The following is an 18,150-nucleotide window of genomic DNA, read 5'->3' as shown; positions in this document are numbered from 1 at the left end:
CCTTCGGTTGGCTGCAGAATGATAAACAGCAGCACATCAGCAGCGGGGAGGAAATATCAATTTCTGCATGTATTTGAGCCAACACTTGCTTTGCTATGTCAATTACGCTGTCAGCCACTCCATTGATTAGAGCATCCATCTCGTAAACATGTGGCTTCACTTCTTTGTGATGTCGTCAATGTCGTTCTCGTTTGTGCCTTCACAGACAAACTGTGGAGAAACAAAACGAAGAACGTCTCCTGGGGGGATTAAATGTTTCTACCTTGCTCAAAATTCATTTCTGTATAAACTCCGTAGAAGCCATGAAACAATTTATTGGCGGTGGTGTAATGGTTTAAGATGCTGGCTGTGTAATCACAATATCTCCTGATCTGGCCCACTCTCTAGCCTCATTTCCTGTCAGCTCTCCGCTGCATGCCATCTAATAAAAACATAAACATCACAAAAACAATTCTGAGAGGAAATCTACTCCCAGAGCGTTTTTTTTTTTTCCTTCTTCTTTCATTCTTTCTTTCAGGGAAGATAATATGTGACAGGTAACAATAAGCATGATAAAGGAAAGTTTCTCAACTAGGCCAGAGTGCCTCCCCAATTAGGTATGGACAGATGTGGAGCGACTTTAGAGGAGTCTGGAGTGCCTGTGGACAAAGGCTGCGGCTCGGAGGAAATAATGATCGCATGTCAGGCCTTCAAATGGCAGTCTTCAGTTTTCCCGGTAAAGTGCTGTCAAATCTGAAGAGTGTGACATACAGTATGACTGCCATAAATTAAATAAAGCCAACAGCAACTTTGATGCGCTGTGAAAGTTTCAGGCTTTCTGGACGGAATGTGCAACTCAAAGAGGCACACGGATCCATAATATACTAGTTTTTTTCATAATTACATTTCGTTTCCCATCCGTAAAAGTTCTTGGGGGGTAAATAAACTAGTTTGCAACCGACTATTCCGCCCCAAAAAATATATATTTTGAGTCAATAGCACGAGCAGGAGGTCATCAGGGTGAAATCCAGTAAATATTTTAATAGAAGTGTTTAAAAAATTAAATGTAACGGGGTTTTTTACAGCTATTTACACATATCGCCCATTAAAAGACTGGAGGTGTATGTAAAGCAGCAATAAATCCATTTCCCTGCACAACCCTGTCCCAACCTTCAGATATAGAGGGTACAGCTGCTGCCAGGCTGTGGCAAAGTTTTCCGCTGCTTGAGCTGGTGCAGCTTCAGACCAACCGAACCTGGTCACAACGTTGCTCACTGGTACTGACTGGACTCAAACTCATTAGTCATTTGAGAGCCCTGAACCTTATCTCCCTCTCTATATTTGCTGATTCACACCAGAGGCAGCTCTGTGAGTCCTCACTGGCCTTAATCCCGCAGCACAATAATGCCGTTGATGCTAATACAAAACACAGCAAATGCATGGATGCCGCAGGTTTGAGTGAGACCCACCAGAGATTTTAAGACCACGACAGCAGGAGTCCGACGGACGGAGGAAGACCCAATTATTTTACACCCATATGCCCTTGGTTTCATCAACAATGTTGCAACTGGTGGTGGGACAAATGGAAATATTGAACACATGAACCTATTCCGACAGGCCTCCGTAGCTGAGCTGTTCAAAAAAATGATCCAGACAACCGAGAGCCTGATAATCACTTTAAAAATAGCAACGCTGCCATGAAAGGTTCACGCACACCCTCAAAAGAAAATACCAGGGCTTGCAGTCAGAAAGATAATTGAGAATAATGGTAGTAATTCAAAAATCAACCTGCCTATGTTTAATAACCCTTTATCACATGACAGTGAAACAAGCAGACACTAGACTATATTACCCATAATGCCTCTGTCATCTGGTGGTCACTCAGGAAGCCCGATTGTTACGTAGACACACACACACACACACACACACGCACAGGTTTGGAGGCTGTATACTGCCATCTAAAGCACAAAGGATTCGGCTTCCAAAGTTTGAATTAAAAAAAAAGTCCCTCTTCTTTATTTGTTTGATGGCTGATCCAGGGCAGCTCCCACAAAATGCATTATTCCATTTTTAAAACTAATTAGACGCACCTGATATCATCTCCCACTAAATACAATTTAAGCAGAACATTTCGTAATGCATCATCGCTGACATCTCTCAAAAACAATTAGCATATTCAATAACTCATTCCCCGCCGCGCTTTAAAAAACAATCCAAAATAGTTCCACGCCTTAAAAAAGCGACAGTCAAACAATTGAGATTAAAATGAAATGTGTATAAATAAGTCAATGGCCGCTGTTAAGCAGTTTCATTTATGTCATCAACGCTAGCTACTGTAGCATTTAGTCATTTCACTTTGATTTCTTCCACTTTGTATGACATCATCACATCAAGAATGTGTGTGTGCACATATGTGGGTGTGTGTGTGTTGTTTTCACAACCGCTATTGCAGAGCGCAGCACCGGGCGTGCAACAGTGCAAAGCTGCAGGCCTGATACAGCACGTCCTTCAGCCAGACACGAGATATGTGCACGCTACACATGTAGTTGCGAGAGGGGGGCGTGTCCGCCCCCATTCATCCGCAGGACCCAGAGTGAACGCACAGTCTCCCCGCAGTTGCGTTTTATTGCTAAACGCAGTGTTGACAGAAGCATCGCACTCTTAGCCCACGAACGTGACCTTGCCCTACCCGCTCTGTTAAACTTAGAGGTGCACCCTAATAAGGCCTGGCAGGGGGGGGAGGGAGGGAGGGGGGAAGATGTGCCACCAGTTGTGGCAGGGCAAAAAATAAATAATAATAACAATAACAATAATAACAATAATAATAACAATAATAATAATAATAACAATAATAATAATAACAATAAAAACACTTCGATAAGTGTGGCCAAAATGAACTCACCGTCTTTGAGTCTAATTCGTGGTGTTGTTGAGCTAAGACTTTATCTACACTGGCAGCATCTGTAAACGTAACAAACCCAAATCCTCTGGAAAACAAGAAGGGGGGGGGGCAAAAACAACAACAGTGTTAATATTCAAACAGGCACATCTTTAAAATGCAAACGCACAGGCTTTAGAAACGCAGGCATAGTTACACATGACCTTATTATTATTATTATTATCATCATCATTATTATTGTTATTGGATCCGTGTTCATAATTGGCACAGTCCAGGTCCGAGAGCAGCTTTGCCAGCACAAAGTGGGGACGCGGCTCGTCTTTATTTGCCGTCTCCCAACATGAGGCGACGTTACAGCAACATTGTGCTGCAGTCACAAAGTCAATGTCAAATTGCGTTCGGCTGCAGCTTTACAGCAGTGAGCGTTTAAGCTTATCTGGCTTGCTGTGTGAAACCACACGCAGGCGCGCGCACCCGGGGACACACACCGACGCGCGCGCACGCGCGGACACAGCGCCACACACACACGCATGCACGCACGCACGCACGCGCGGGCGCGCTGGATTAACAGCAAACACGGACAAAGTCAGCGATATCGCTACATGCACCGGGAAAGGAAAAGTAAAAACGCGTTTACCTTGAGCGCTTTGTCGTGGGGTCTCTCATCACCATACATTCTCTTATTTCTCCGAATTTACTAAAATAGTCTCTAAGGCTGTCTGTGAACAGAGGAAAATATGTCGGGTTATTTGACAGAAACATGTGGCCACGCTGTTTGTCACTGTATTTCTGAGGGGGGGGAAATAACACCCCGCGATGCGCGTAGGGGTCGAATAGAGGACTTCAGAATGGACGGAGATCAAAAATAACATCGTGCGCACACACTGGTGAGATATCCCATACAGTACACTCCTGCACGGTGCACATTCGCACATACGCCGCCAGCAGCTACAGCGAGCACTCGGTCCCAGCCGCAAAACAACACCAAATCCGCCGTAAAACAGAATAAGATTCTCACCTGGTGAGGTTTGCCAGCTGAGGCCACCGATAAACATTTTACTGTAAGGGGAAAACACAACAGAAGTGAGTCCAGATGTCAGTTCGGCCATTTTGACGACTAACTACTTCTAAAAGCGACCTTAAAGGATAAAGGAAGACTATGGAAACACAGTCGCGCTCAGTAATTACAGTCTATCTCCATGAGAGAGGGGGAGGCTACTCTCGCCACGAAGCTCAGCTCTTTAAAACTGCATCTGGCAGCAGAGTCCGCTTTAAGTGCGTACTGTTGGGGGACGAATCCGGCACGGCAGGCGAAGTCCTCTCCAAGATGTTGTAACATGCAAAAAAAGACGTACCTTGGCGTTTAATGGAGAAAAAATCTTACCCCGGGTCATGTTGTGAATCATTTAGGCTTCCGGATGTGGCTTGACTCCCGTCTCCTTCCATATCTATTTCAAACTATAGGCTGGGACTACAGTCACAGTGACAGACACACACAGATACGGCCAGGAGATATGCAAAGCCCCGCTATGAGAATATTACTGAGCCGGGAATGAAAGCGTCACACGTGGGATCAGCTCAGCCCCCTGCTCCCTCCTCCCTCTCCTAGCATGCGCTACCTTGGCCCACAGGGGGCGGAGCCTGCCGCTGTCACCTAACCAATCCAATTGACGTCAATTCAAGCAATCTGCAAAGCAACCCCCCCTCCCCCCACCCCCCTCCATTTGTCATTTAATTAGGAAATAAGCCACTAGAGATGAGAGTGGCTTATTGCTCTTCTAAATCGGCGGACACAAAAACTTTATCCGCTGTTTTTTTTTCTTTTTTCTTTTTTTTATGTGTGTTTACAGTCTATTTCAGGCGTTCGAGATATCAGATGTAGATCTCTCTCTATCTCTCTCTCTCTCTCTCTTTCTCTAAACAAAGTGCGGTGATTGGAGTTTGCACGGACATATTTGCAGTATACTGGGATTAGGAAGTATTAATCTAAAAAATCATTGTTGCACAAACAATAGGCAACTTGTAATAGCGATAGTTTGTGTATCCTGGATTACTAAAAATAGAGGGAAAGTGTGTGTGTGTGTGGGGGGGGGTGGGGGGACAGACAATACCTGTGGCGTTAATTGTGTAACACGTGTTGGTGTCACACGTCTCCAGATCGGGCTGTTTGTGCAGTGTTTGTCATTTCAGACCACTTCTATGGCGTAAACCGTGAAAAGAGATAACCATGACAACCTCAGCTCAGGTCGATGGGAGCTATGTCTAACCCAAAAAAAATAGGGGAGGGATTTAGTGATGTACCACTGCCGACCACCAGGGGGCGATGTAGACTTAATACGCGGTCCAATATTTGCAATCAAAACAATATCAACTGCTTTGCGTTGCTTGTTGTTTGTTGTTCAAGCAACAAGCAACATAAAGTGTTTTGCTAAAAGCAAGCAACACAAAATAGCAAAACATTTCAAGCATTTCAAATGCACACGTGCACACAGGAGCACACACCCGGGTATAAAATGATCGTAAGGAAATGTGGCACATTCCTAAACTGAATTGATTGGCACGCAACAAATTATCCTAATTAACTGATTTACTCCTTCCTTTGATTATTTACACGTCTGCTGTATGAAACTTATGAAATTATTCGGTGTTTTTCGGTGATTAATTGCTGTTTATATTTTTCAACTCTAAACTGAGGGAGTTGCACAATTGTAACACTTACCTGTGTGTATGAATTGCTTTGCATATGATATTAAAACATTTCTAGCCATAGCCAGAGGAGCCGTATTCTCATTATCGAGCTCTTCTAAACTGGGAAATCTGTGTTCTAACTGATTTAAATCCTGCTGAGAAGGTCCCAGGACAACACACTGAACATCTGTAGCTGACCCCGAGGTCAGACCTAATGTTCATTATCAGAGCCAACAAAGGATCTTCCCCCCGGAATCTATAATGTACGTTATTCATGTGTATATCGGAGTAATTATAGATCTTCTAATGTATATGACCTGTAACATGCTGCTCTGCACAATGAATGTAGAGATTAGCTGACTGCATGCATATAATGCTTTTTTTTTTTTAAAAGAAAAGAAAAAGAAGGGCATGGCGAGAAATTATTGAATATGCGTACATACGTTGGGGTTATTATTGGAAAAAATGTGTCTATATTGATGAAGTGCATAAAAATGTCATTTACATTCATCTCAGAGCAAGAACACAGACAACAATGCATATGAAACGTGACATAATCTTATTTTATTATTCCCATTCAGCGCGGTTTGGTCTTTTTAATAGGCCTCTGTGTGCTGGCTGTTCAGGGCGCTACTAGAGGGAATTTCTTATCTGTCCAGGCAGCATGTTTTTGAAACAATGACTTAGATAAAGCCCAAACAACGGCGCTTCTGACAGTTTAACAGCAAAAACTCTGTCATTAGATAGGAGACACTCCACATTGCAGCTGTCTGTATCTCTGAAACCAAGGTGCTGAAGCAATTGTTGGCAATTGCGTCTAGCACTGGTGTGTCAGGGAAAAATGGAAATATGAACCCTTTGCATGGAACTTGATAATTTATTCCACTTTTTTTTGCATTATTGGTCCATTTGATACCATTTCATGATGTCCAGAAGTGGATTTCTGTGTTGTATTTTTACTGAAACCTGTCAGATGTGTGATAGTTTCTTACAGCACTGGTGTAAATATGTCGTATCTAGCCGCGCATCTGCGGGGAGAAACAGGCGGGAGGGTATAAAATGAGGAGGATTATGAGCTTCTGAGGAAGACCGCGCTTTAAAGGTGAGCAGAAATCACAGTGGATTTAACATATGAAGAGGAACATTTGTTTTATGCAGCACAGTTGTGAATTATTCTGCTTTTTGAACATTGTTGCCACGGCCTGGTGCTCACTGTTGTCATGCTGCAAAGGGAGGAAAGGCAAGTGTGAAAGAGAAGGTAAGCTAGGTGTGATGCTCGTAAACCAGATCTGAACCCATAATACCGGGGCTCCAAAGCGGGCGGATGTTATTTTATTCAGAATCGAAGTTTGCAACAAATATTTCATCAAACGTCTCCGAAAATGGCAACACTAAATCGAGGTGTGGGCCTTTTTCAGGCTGATTGAAAGAGAAACATGCATGGATTTTTTTAAATTGAGCTGTGTTCTCCTTTAATCTGGGCAGCCACTAGCGCCTGATGAAAGTGCCTAAAATGTTTATCGTTCTTTAAGCAACTTTAGGTGCTCCGACAGCTCTGCTCTCAGAGCAGCTGCGCGTGCAGCGGCCGCCCAGGAGGAAATAAAAAGGTTGCATTTCACTACTTTCAAATTTCCTCCCTGAAGTGAGGAGCATCTGCAATGGCGGCAGCTGTTAAAGACGACATGATGATTGATCAGATGAGGAATTTAAAGAAATGGATTGACTCAAGATCCGAGGCTTGAGTTGAGTGCTGAAAGAGTCGCTCCTCTCTAGAGGAAACCTCAGGCAGAACCGCCCCCAAAAAAGCAAGTCATTGCATGAAAACTGGAGGATTTGCGGATCGAGAGGGAAGTAGATTTGATGGCGTGCGAATGAGCTGAGAGGGGAAAAGAAAGTGAGAGAAGCAACAGACTCACAGGCGGTGTCATGAGATGCTGTCTTCAGCAGAGGCATCCTGTTTCCTGTTGCAGTAATCATTTTACAGCCTTTGAATCTTCTCTTGACCTTGGAGAAATTGCTCTTTGAAACCAGTTTCTCCCCTCCTGGAATGTGCGCGGAATGTCCAATGTCTGTTATTTTCCTCGTGCGTTCTACACACCCTGAAAAACAAATGCAAGTGTTGACTTAAAGGAGAAGGCTGTGGCCATCCAGCACCCTCTGAATCATCACCAGTTTTGAAGAATCCGACGTGCATCTACCAACCCAGGAAACGCCAACCGGCGGCCTTGATTAACCCTAATGTGCCTCAAACCCCCCCCCCCCCCCCCAGAGATGCTGCTCAATTCAGCCTGTGAATTTTCAGAGAGATCTCATTGTGATCGCAGCAGATGAGGTGATTCCTGCTTTCCTCTGGAGGGCCCGCTACGGCCCCGATTCAGATCCCAGAGAAAAACGCTGCGGAGGAGGCTTCAGATGTGAACAAATTGTCTCTCGCTCCGTCTCTCTTCCAGACTGAAACATGCATAATTGACAGGCCTATCTCAGGAATTAGCCAGCCACCAAATTGCAGCCTTACCTGCTCTTTCATCCTGCCCACACTAACTTAGCGCCACGTTGGCGTCCGTTTGAGACAGCTGCATAAGGAGTAACATTTACCCCCACCCCCCCTTTTCCACGTCAATGACTTGTGTGTTGACTGATCACGATATCTGCAGATTAATGTGCACAATCGGCGCCACACGGAGAGAGCGTTTGAAGTTAGATCAGTCGGGAGTTCTGCCGTTGAGTGATTTTCACACCCCTCCCAAACATTATGCCCTCTGTAACGACACAGATGAGTTAATTAAGCTGTGCCAGAGGCCAGGAACTAGTATTCCAGGTAAATGGGCCACTGTGATATTCAGACATCCACATTATTAAAAAATGAAACTGTAATATTGAATTTTGAAATATCCTAAAACGCACAAGGCTTCTCTGTGCTTGAAAATTATCCTTGCAAATTAAAACTGTGGCAAACCTGGAGGCAGCCCAAAGGATCACAGATTAAAATGAGCGCGAAGGAAGGGAACTGTCTTCCAGAATGACTGGGACGGCAGACATTTCCCTTTCAGGAACACAGACGCAGCCTGAGGATCTGCATTCTTGACCTCACTAATAAAAGACCATTTGCATGGGGGGCTCTTTAGACCAATCAGGCTTCAACACAACTGGGTGATGACGACATCGTTTACCTGCTCCACTGGGTTGGGAGATAAGCTCATGCCCCCGCTGCTCCCCGGAATGTTCCGGCTGCTGTTTGCACGACTCCGGAGTGAGGGAGATGGAGAGAGGGAGAGCTGTGTGTCACAGATGATGACGAGAGGCATTAAAGCACCGCGAGGAGCCATCCTATCGCCCCAACAGTCAGCAGCCGGGGAGAGACGCCGAGGTCGGCCTTTTGCAGGGCTCTGTTGAGACAGGAAGTGGCGTCTAACTCCCTCCGCGCTGTCCCAGCTGTAAGACGTATGTACATACGTCCTCCACCCTCCATGTGCATGGAGGCTTATTTCATTCCAATCTCCAGCAGAGCAGCTGTGCTCGGTGTTTCCTGGCTTATGATGCGAATTTTTGACTTTCTTTTTGTCACGGTGCAAACAAAAACACCCGCGTGCGAGGCTATTTTTCCTGCTGCAGGGGGGGGGGGGGGGTGACATGTGAAAAAACAAGCTTAACGTGCATTAATGCTCAGTTTTTCATTTCTAATTCTGTTTGCGTGTGCAATACGCCAGATATATTTTTAAATCTTCCAGACAAGGACACAATAAACAGTCTGGACCCAACAGCAAAGCTGTGTTTTCTGTCGTGTGGCTCATTTGCTGTTTTCTACCAGCCAATTCTCTTTTTTCTCCTTCTCTGTCTCTGTCTGCTTTTCTTTCTCTTTTTTTTGCCTAACTGGCTGCCACCATATATTTTCTCAGTTGCCAACCACTTCCTATTCTGCAACCACTGACCTTAACACTGACCTTGCCTCGTCTGTGCCATTGAGACGAGAGCGGGAGAGATACACTCAGCCTCCCCCCGCTATGCTGCAGGGGGAGAATTTTGCCTGTCTCATCAGTCTTCCGGCCGCTGGAGTACACCTTGTTATTTCTTCCAGATTTTTTTTATACACATTTTGCCTTTCAGCTGATCAGCGGCACGACTGGAAAACACTTCTCTTGGCTCAAAGAACGTGTCGTGTCCATTTGTTTCTGGTTCCTTATTTTAAACATAATGTTTTGAGGGGAGGAGGTGGTTTAAGACTGGAAAATTCATTTATTTGGGTTTAGTCAGGTCATTTGATGGAGTTTAGGTGTGTTAAAATCTGGCTTGTTCTGTTAAATGAAGAGTTTTGTAACCCGACACCACGGGGGGGGGGCACTTCCAGTACATTAGAGGAGGCTCTGATGTCATTCGTGTTTATGTGTCTTTGTCCACGTGTGAATTGATGTAGGTTGTAAAATGGGTTGTACGTCTTTAGGGAGCAGTGCGCATAAAGAGGCTCAGTTTAATACTCCAACTGGTGTACTTGACCTTGATTTCTGTGCAGAGTGGGATCAAATTCACCTCTTTTTTTTATTCGAGCAAATGAATGAAAAAAAAACATTTGCAATAAAAGCACAAAGTAGACACAGAAACCTGTAATGAGAGTGTGTTATTTACAGCACATGCTGGTACATAACCCTGGTGGGGGGGTTAAATGAACAAGGACACGCCAGGACATAAAGAAGTACGCTGAGTGTTATTGAACATGGCTAAAAGCACGAAGGCAGCTCACTCACAACAACCCGGGTGGGGAGATGATGAGGGGAGGCATGGCAGCAGTAAATGATGCTAGCCTTCTACACCTTGTCAGTTATTAGGAAGAGCCAGAGGAGGAATCTGACATGACTCCATGTTGTCTTCAGAGAGGATAATTGGCAAATAGGCCGGCTCGCTGGTACTGTGAGTGCTGTACTTGGAAGAGTTTTCCAGTTCTGCTGCTTAAAAGAGACAAGCATTTATAAAACATACGGCCAGTCTACAAACTACAGAGAGTAAAATATAGATTAGCTCTGGGAAATGCCATTAAAAGCAAAGGAGGCTGAATGAATGACATGATGATTAAACGGGATGTTCGTTCCCGTGCGATAATAATATCTGAGCGGCTCACTGATCTCACCTTATGCTGATTTTTAAAAAAAAGGTAGAACAGAGACGCTGAGACTTGAAGACAGGAGAAATGAAACTCACTTTACTCACTGAGTGTTGAATCATACTTATAAATAAACTGTGTGCCAACCACAAGTTTCTTTCTGTTTTGGCTTCTGCTGCTAAGCTATAAATACTCACAATTTATTCAGCAGGTGTTTCTCAGTTTGAAGGCTGTGTGCAAACAAAACTGCCACTTACATTAAACGTGCTCATCCGTTGTCACTTTGATTTCTTGTTTACATTCAGCAAATCTTAACAATGGCGTCTTTATTGCCCTGCTTTGACACTCAGCTATGGTTTGTTACCTACCTTGGCTCTGCAGGGGGGGGGGGATCTCACCTATTTGCATGTGGCTTTTCCCAGATCACCTGTTCACCAGGGTCTTTGTGTCAGACGGCGCTAAGAGGTGACAAATCCTCCAGCAGGTGCATTTTCCTGTCTGCTCTACAGTGCATCAGAAAGACAGTCCCCACTGAAAGAGCGCTCTATTTTGAGTTGCGCGGCATGCTTCTACATACGTAAAGGTTTTTACAAACGCAGCAAACTATTATGGGATGGTTGCACAACTTCCGACAGATAAGGTGATGTTTGTTCTGGGCAGTTTCCAGGTATGATTAACTGTCAGCCGAAGAAAAGCTTTTCTGAGTGGATTCCTTCTTCCGTGGATAGGAGGAACTCGGACAAATGGCCGCCAGCTAATTAAATGACTACGTTAGCGGAGAAGGGGGTTGACACCCGTGTCAACCCAGGAGAGGTGTTTGAATACTAACTAACAGAAAATTGCTGATTCCCTGACCTTTAGACGATATCAAGACAAAACAGCTGAGTCAAAAATTGTTACAAAATTATGCAAATTATTCAACAAACTTTACTTTACTGTACATAAAGGGTTCCCCGGTGTGCCGGTCATCCAGGGTTTATCAAACAGGGTGCACTGATGAGCACTTCCTATTATATCTGCAGCTTTTTATTTCCACAGGCAGATATTTCTGAATAGCACAACTCTGCTGCCACAACACTATTATTTATGCTCAATGCAATCAACATTGGAATATCTTAACATTTAATATAAATAAGCCTCTGTGCGCTTTGATGCACTGCAGCAGTAGGTAAACGTTCCAGGAATCTCCATGCAGATCATTTTCATAAGCAGCACTGAATCATGAAGGACACTTAAGTCTGAGCTGTGATCGCAATACAGAAACAGCACTTGTTAGTAAAAGGTTTTGCATCTATTTCCCCTTCAATCCAATCTTTGTTGTACTCTGATAATCACACATGCAACATTTATATTTGCAATATTTAAATTTATACAACATATTGCTGGTGATTGGCGTAAGAAGATGGACACCAAAGACATCTCCTAGAGACATTTTTAGGTCCAAGTGCGGCTAGCCTAAAAAGTAGTTGCAGATTTGCCCCAGGTTACAGCGTATAATAGCCTATAGCTGAAGGTATAGTGCCATCGTGTGTATAATAAGCGTCATTACAGCTGTTTTCAGCTTCTCAGAGGAAATGCTGCTGAAGGAAGGGCAGAAGCCCCAGCTGGTGCAGAAGAAAGAGCAAGCAGCCCGTTGTGAAGTTTGGAGCATTGCTGTTAGGAATGGCTTGATTCTTCCTCCTGGTGCCAAGAGTGGGTGTCTTCTTCACTCGGGTGGAGGACCTCTCTGTAAAAAGCCAATCTTCTACTGATTGATGACTACTTTTGCTGCTGACTGACACGTTGGGGGTGGATGTGAGGGGCTGGCGTGGAGCACAACTGCTCCCTTTGGGAGTGGATGGAGTGTTTGGCTGAGAAGAAGAAGAAAAATGCAACCATTCAGTGACATTTGCCTCAGTGGGCATGTGGGCATAATGCTGCCCTTCGCCTCTGCCAAGGTGCAGCCCTCCACAGACTGGCTGGGTGGAGCAGGGGCAGCCCAGGACATTGGCAGGGGTCTGCTGGGACCAGGAGATAAGGTAGCTGATGTTACCGTACTGGTGACAAGCCCAGGGGTTGTCCCAGAGGGTCACCACACTGAGGGACACCAACTTGTCCAGGGCACCAAAGGGCAGCGTGGAAAACCGGTTATGGTGCAGATGGAAGTGAGCAAGCCTGGGAAGCCGATCCAGAGAGCCTGGCAACACCAGGAAGAGGAAGTTGTGAGACAGATCAATGGTCTTCAGATTGACAGGTAAGTTGGTGGGTATGGTCCAGAAGTGATTGTGGCTCAGGTTCAGCAGGCTCAGACTGGTCAGGGTGTTGTTGATGAAGGTGGTGCGTTCCAGCCTGTTGGCGGACAGATCCAGGAGGCGCAGGTTCCACTGGTGCACCGTGTCGTTCTTGCTCAGCGACTTCAGGCGGTTGGAAGAGGCATGGAGCTGCCAGAGGGAGCGCGGCAGGCCGGCGGGCAAGTGGCTCAGCCAGTTGTGAGACAAATCGAGGAAGCGTAAATGGGTGTAGACCGTGAGCTGTCCGTCCAGGTTGAGAAATCGGTTGTGGGACAGATTTAAGGACACCATGTTGAGCTGCAGGCCGTCTGGCAAGCGCCTCAGGGCCTTGCAGGAGCAGTCCACATCCCGGTGGTTCCTGCTGCAGAAACACACCGAGGGACACTCAGCCAGAGCCTGTGAGCAGGACAGCAACACGCAGAGCAGCTCCAGAAGTGCCGCACTTGGACCAGTGTTTGGCAGAACAAGCCTGTTCAAAGGGAACACAAGGAGACAGAGACGTCAGGGTTCGTCCTACACCGTTTCAGTGAACCCTACAAAGAACCTTGTAAGAGGAAAGAGACATCTGCAGCGCGTTCGGATAATGAACACCAGACTAGATTGTACATGAATGTTGATATTGCTGGTGCTTGATTATTTCCATCTCTCTCTGCTCCTCACGATACTCACATACATCCATAACGAAAAACATGAGGATATTAGACTTAAAATGGTTGCCAAAGAAGCATAGACACTACACAACTGATTTTTAGGGCAATGTACGCAGTATTTATAGTGTTTAACTTCTGCAGGGAACTATTTTCTAGTCTATTCAAACACCCGTCATCGATAAAAGAAGAGAAACCCCTGTTGTAATTTTCCAGGACATCACTTTGCGTGCTTAGTCGCTGTCGAAACAGTCAGTCTCGTGCTCCCAGAGGGTGTGTGTGTGTGTGTGTGTGTGTGTGTGTGTGTGTGTGTGTGTGTGTGTGTGCGTGCAGGGTGGGGTAGATAGAAAAACACATTTAAGGCATCCGTAACTCACCTTCTCATCCTTCTACTTTCCTTCTGCTTCCCGTCCACTGCCTTGAACCCCGTTCTCTTCTCCTCCCTTCAGGGTCGGGATCAGCTGTGGCTGCCCAGGAGAAACACCTGAAAGCTTCGGAGCCTGGCCCTCGCTGACTTTTCCAGCCGCTGCTTTTTAACTTGTCTTCGGAGTTTTGGAGGTCAGACCCTCAGGCTGTTTGATCTGGGTCCCTTCTGGTGAGCGCCACCGAGCACTGCAGACTGTGGATTTAGTATGCAGCTGAAGCCAGGGAGGGGTGGGCTGCTGGTGGTGGGGTGTTCGGAAGGAGTGTGAAGGGGAGTAATTGAGCACAGAATGGAGGGAGTCCTGGCGCTCTTTGCACTTAAACTACAGCACATTAAACACTGCATCACCCTGCTCTGATTCCGGAGCTTTCTCCTGCCGGACGTCCCTCCAGTCAGCCCGGGCAGCTCTGCCTGTCCTCTCCTCACCTTCTCATTGACAGCGCTCGTGCCCATTAGGGTGCACATGTCCAACATGTGAGTCGCACAAATGAGGAGGCACCAGATTCAGATTCCGAGATCGCAGCCGAGACGACAAGTTGCGTCATTCTCTCCTTTTCTTTGCTCAGTCATCGTGTCAACTCTTAATTCTTGGAAGCTCGAGGAATGCTCCTGCTGTTGCCGGGGGATACACTGAGGGAATGCCTTAAAAAAAGATTTGGCTTGATGACGTGTTTTTACCCCGAGTCAGTGTGATAGATGTTAAATGTTAAACTGTGAGTGCAGTTAAGAGATTTAAAAGGGAAAATCAGATAAATGTTCAACTCTGTGAGATTTCCCCTTTTGACAAAATTAAAATATGTCATGATTTTAATTTATGATGCAATAGTTTTATTTTTAGTCCTTTTCAGCTATGGAAAGAAAAGCCCACGGTGATTGGTGATTTGATTTTTTTTTAATAAACCTTTTTACGCAATTCAGGAAAAGGGTTTAAAATGCAAACGCTGGCACGTGGATGGTGAACAATCGTGACTAAAACTGCCGCCCGTGCGGCTGAAAAACCCACAGTGAAAGTTTCAGAAGATGAAAAGATGATGACGTTCCGGCTTTTTAACACATGTGCTTCACTGTGCTGGACACACACGCACACACACACACACCCACGACTCTAAGCTTTGGGGGCGATTGAAAGGTCTGCATCCATCACGCTAAGGCAACATGAACAAACTCCTGAACACAACGCACCACGGACCCCATTTTTGGTGTCAACGAGTGTTCGGAACATCCTCCAAATGTCAGGCCTGTAAAGATTAAACTTGCATAGATGCTTGGGATAGTTTGGCTCTCTAAATTCAAAATTGGCATAAAAATTAACTACAGAGTAAAGAAAAAGAAAAAGCAGTCAAAGATCCTAATTTAGGGTTATGGGAAATAGAGGGGGTTGAGAAAACCCTTTGTTTACACACACACACACACACACACACACACACACACACACACACACACACACACACACACACGGGTGCGTGCACACGTTACACGACATCTTTTTCATCTTTCTCTCCGCCCTCAGACGGCTCTCCCTGTGGTGCTGGGTGGGATGAGTCTTCAGCAGATGCAGGCGAAGCGTCTTCCACCTTCTCTGCCGCCGCCTCCTCGGTGCCGTCTTCCTGCAGGTGGTCACCCATTAGCATGCTGCCCTCCTTCAGCTCATTCTCCCACAGACTGCTTTCCTTCACGTTGGCCTCCCTCGTGTGTCCCGTGTGGCTGCTGAGGTCAACGTTGCTGCTCAGAGCGCTGAGGCGTTTGCTCAGCAAACACACCTTCCCGGCCAAAATCAGGGTGGAAAGGATCAGGACCGTGCAGGCTATGATCAATCCCCCAGTTATCAACACTAGGATGCAATCTCCATCTTTGAAAAGTTGGCAGAATTGGGGCTGTTGTGGGGGTTTTGCTGAGGTTCCATGGTATGTGGAGGTGGAGAGGGATAACTTGGTCGTCGTTGATGGCTGGACTGTGGTGGAAGCCGACGTTCCGGCTGTGTTTACATAAGGTTGTGTTTCATTCCCAAGATCACAGTTCACTACGTGAAGCTGAATTCTGCTGAAGAGGACGGCGTACACCAGGAGGCCAAGCATGGTGATCTCTGAGAGGACAGGAAGAGACGGATTGATCAGGAGTCATCCATGCAATGATTACGTTTGAATTCTCTGTGTTTTGAAGCTACATCTCAGACGCTTCATTATTGCTCCTCAGCATGGACACGACAGCAGAACAGGAGGCCAGAGATGAAAGAATCCATGATAAAAGGATCAGTTGGGCACCAGCGGAGTCAAACAATACGTTCTGATAAGTTTACTAGTTGTAAATGTCAGTGATGTTGAATAATCGGATGTCATGGATGCCGGCAGCAGGGCGGGGCAGGCACATCTTTCAGTTTCTGGTTTTTCAAATCGAATTAAAAATCGGAGCACAAAATAACAGGAAAAACGCTAAAAGACATTTTACATTAATGTCACAATTCAGAAGAAGACTTTATAAAATAGCATTTAAAAAACCTTCACCCGGAAAAACCCTCTGAGATCGACCTCTCAGAGAAACTCCTGAAATGATGAATTTAAAAGTAAACACGAGAAAATAAAAGTTTATCTTCTTTTTTTTTTAAATCCCTAAATTTTCTTTGGATCTTTGCTTTTTTTCCCCCCTTTTTTTTTTTTAAAAAAAGGCCTATACAACACTTTGATATTTAATGCATAACATAAAATAAATAGGCTGTTAGCAGGAAAAAATACATTTTTCTCTCTTGTAAAGGAAGTCTTACTCCATCACTTACATTAGAGACGATCTTGATTTAACTCTTCCACCAAACTGAGCGCTCTGACTGATGTGAGAAGACCAGTGTGTTGTACTTGCTGCCTGCGCGGCCTGCTGGCTTCCTGCTTCCCCTTTTGGTCTATAACGAGACAAGGAAGTGGTAGACTCTGGTCACAGATGTGTGTTTGGTCTAAATTGTAAAGAAACATTCAGATGCAGGTTGAAAGCTCGCAACCCATCCGACCGTTTTGGAGAGAGGTTTGCTCCTGGTGCATCCACAGCTGCATCAAATGGAACATTTGCATAATTCCACAGAGATCCGTGGGACGATCTGCGTGGCCCGCCGCCGTTAGAAATTGCAAGGCTTGCACCCGAAAGCAGCAAAGCAGCAAATTGCCATTCTTTATTTTTATCATTGTCTTTAAGGCCTGTCACAGGTCTCCTCTTTCATACACTGACATGCTGACAAGCGCTCACACGGTTTATAATAACCCTGTCGTCTTCCTGCCACCCACAGGCGTTTTATTTAAAACGATTCACCGACGCGTCTGTCTCAGTGGTGATTTATTTTAGTCCAAACCACAATCCTTCACCATTGCAGTTGAACGGCCGTTTAATAAAAGTCTTTGCAGCGCAGCTTCTACAGAAATGTTCTCCAGTGACAGGTTGAAAGGGGTTCCATCACATATTTTCTGATTTTCATCTAATGTTCAGCACAAATGCAACTGTGCCAAAACCCCATTTTGTTGCTCTATAAAAAACAACAAAACAAAACGCACGATTGTGAGCAAGCTGAATTTCCACGTTGATTTGAATAAGAAGGGCGGCATCATCACGCGTAAAGTGGAAGTGAGAGGAGAAGAATGAAGAAAATAGACCCCTCTAGAGTGATGGAAAGTCCCAATGCAATATAAAAGTGGTGAAAAGAAAGGCCCTGTGTAGGTGCAGATGATGAGAGAGCAGCCAAAGAAACCAGTCCCACCAGTTTAAGATGGTCCACGCTGCATTGTTTCAGCACGGCGCCGCAGCAGCATCCGCCAACATCACGCCCAGCTCCTCAATCTGCCGCCTCATTGTGTCAGAGATACCGGGACCTTTGGGCGACCTTGCTGCTCTTATCGGCGGCGGCGGCGGTCCGGGCAGGAGAGCGCCGTTGCCTCATTTGGTTGTCTTTTGTTATCAGCAAGGTCGCTCGGTCGGGGTGGAGGCAGACGAGGTGGCAGGGACGGGGAGGTGGAATCGATGCCAGGGACCGCGAAAGGGGGCCGAGGCGGGAGAAGAAATGGATGCTGCTTGTTAACACGCCGACATCCAGGCAGCGTTGTTTCGTTTTCACAGCTGCTGGGCATGCTGGGTCAGAACCAGCCTACTGGAACATTAACACCACCTTGACAGAGAAG

General features: G+C 45.7%; 2 protein-coding genes across 10 annotated transcripts in view; both read right to left on the bottom strand.

The window, feature by feature from the left end:
• Nucleotides 1-4,466, bottom strand: part of msi2b (musashi RNA-binding protein 2b) — a 182,195-nt gene extending 177,729 nt beyond the window's left edge. For 8 of the 9 annotated variants that reach the window (XM_029848482.1, XM_029848483.1, XM_029848481.1 and 5 more), the window contains exons 1-4: nucleotides 4,263-4,466; nucleotides 3,897-3,937; nucleotides 3,516-3,597; nucleotides 2,882-2,966 (exon numbers count right to left, since the gene is read on the bottom strand). In XM_029848482.1, the coding sequence (XP_029704342.1) occupies nucleotides 2,882-2,966; nucleotides 3,516-3,597; nucleotides 3,897-3,937; nucleotides 4,263-4,324 (270 nt within the window). In that variant the 5' untranslated portion in view covers nucleotides 4,325-4,466. Of the gene's footprint in view, nucleotides 1-2,881; nucleotides 2,967-3,515; nucleotides 3,598-3,896; nucleotides 3,938-4,066; nucleotides 4,230-4,262 lie in introns of those variants that run through there. The other variant, XM_029848485.1, reaches the window with a different exon arrangement.
• omgb (oligodendrocyte myelin glycoprotein b) lies at nucleotides 4,262-17,192 on the bottom strand. Its single transcript, XM_011611652.2, has 6 exons — nucleotides 16,995-17,192; nucleotides 16,770-16,889; nucleotides 13,953-16,082; nucleotides 8,737-13,397; nucleotides 7,483-7,665; nucleotides 4,262-5,140 (listed from the first exon to the last, which is right to left on the bottom strand). The coding sequence occupies exons 3-4, from the start codon at nucleotides 13,958-13,960 to the stop codon at nucleotides 12,224-12,226; spliced, it is 1,182 nt and encodes a 393-aa protein (XP_011609954.2). The 5' UTR covers nucleotides 13,961-16,082; nucleotides 16,770-16,889; nucleotides 16,995-17,192; the 3' UTR covers nucleotides 4,262-5,140; nucleotides 7,483-7,665; nucleotides 8,737-12,223.
• Between the last annotated feature and the right edge of the window lie 958 nt (nucleotides 17,193-18,150).

This window comes from Takifugu rubripes, chromosome 15 (genome assembly GCF_901000725.2).
Source record: "Takifugu rubripes chromosome 15, fTakRub1.2, whole genome shotgun sequence".
NCBI lineage: Eukaryota > Metazoa > Chordata > Actinopteri > Tetraodontiformes > Tetraodontidae > Takifugu > Takifugu rubripes.
Note: the sequence above shows the minus strand (reverse complement) of the source record. Positions and strands in the feature narration are given on the sequence as shown.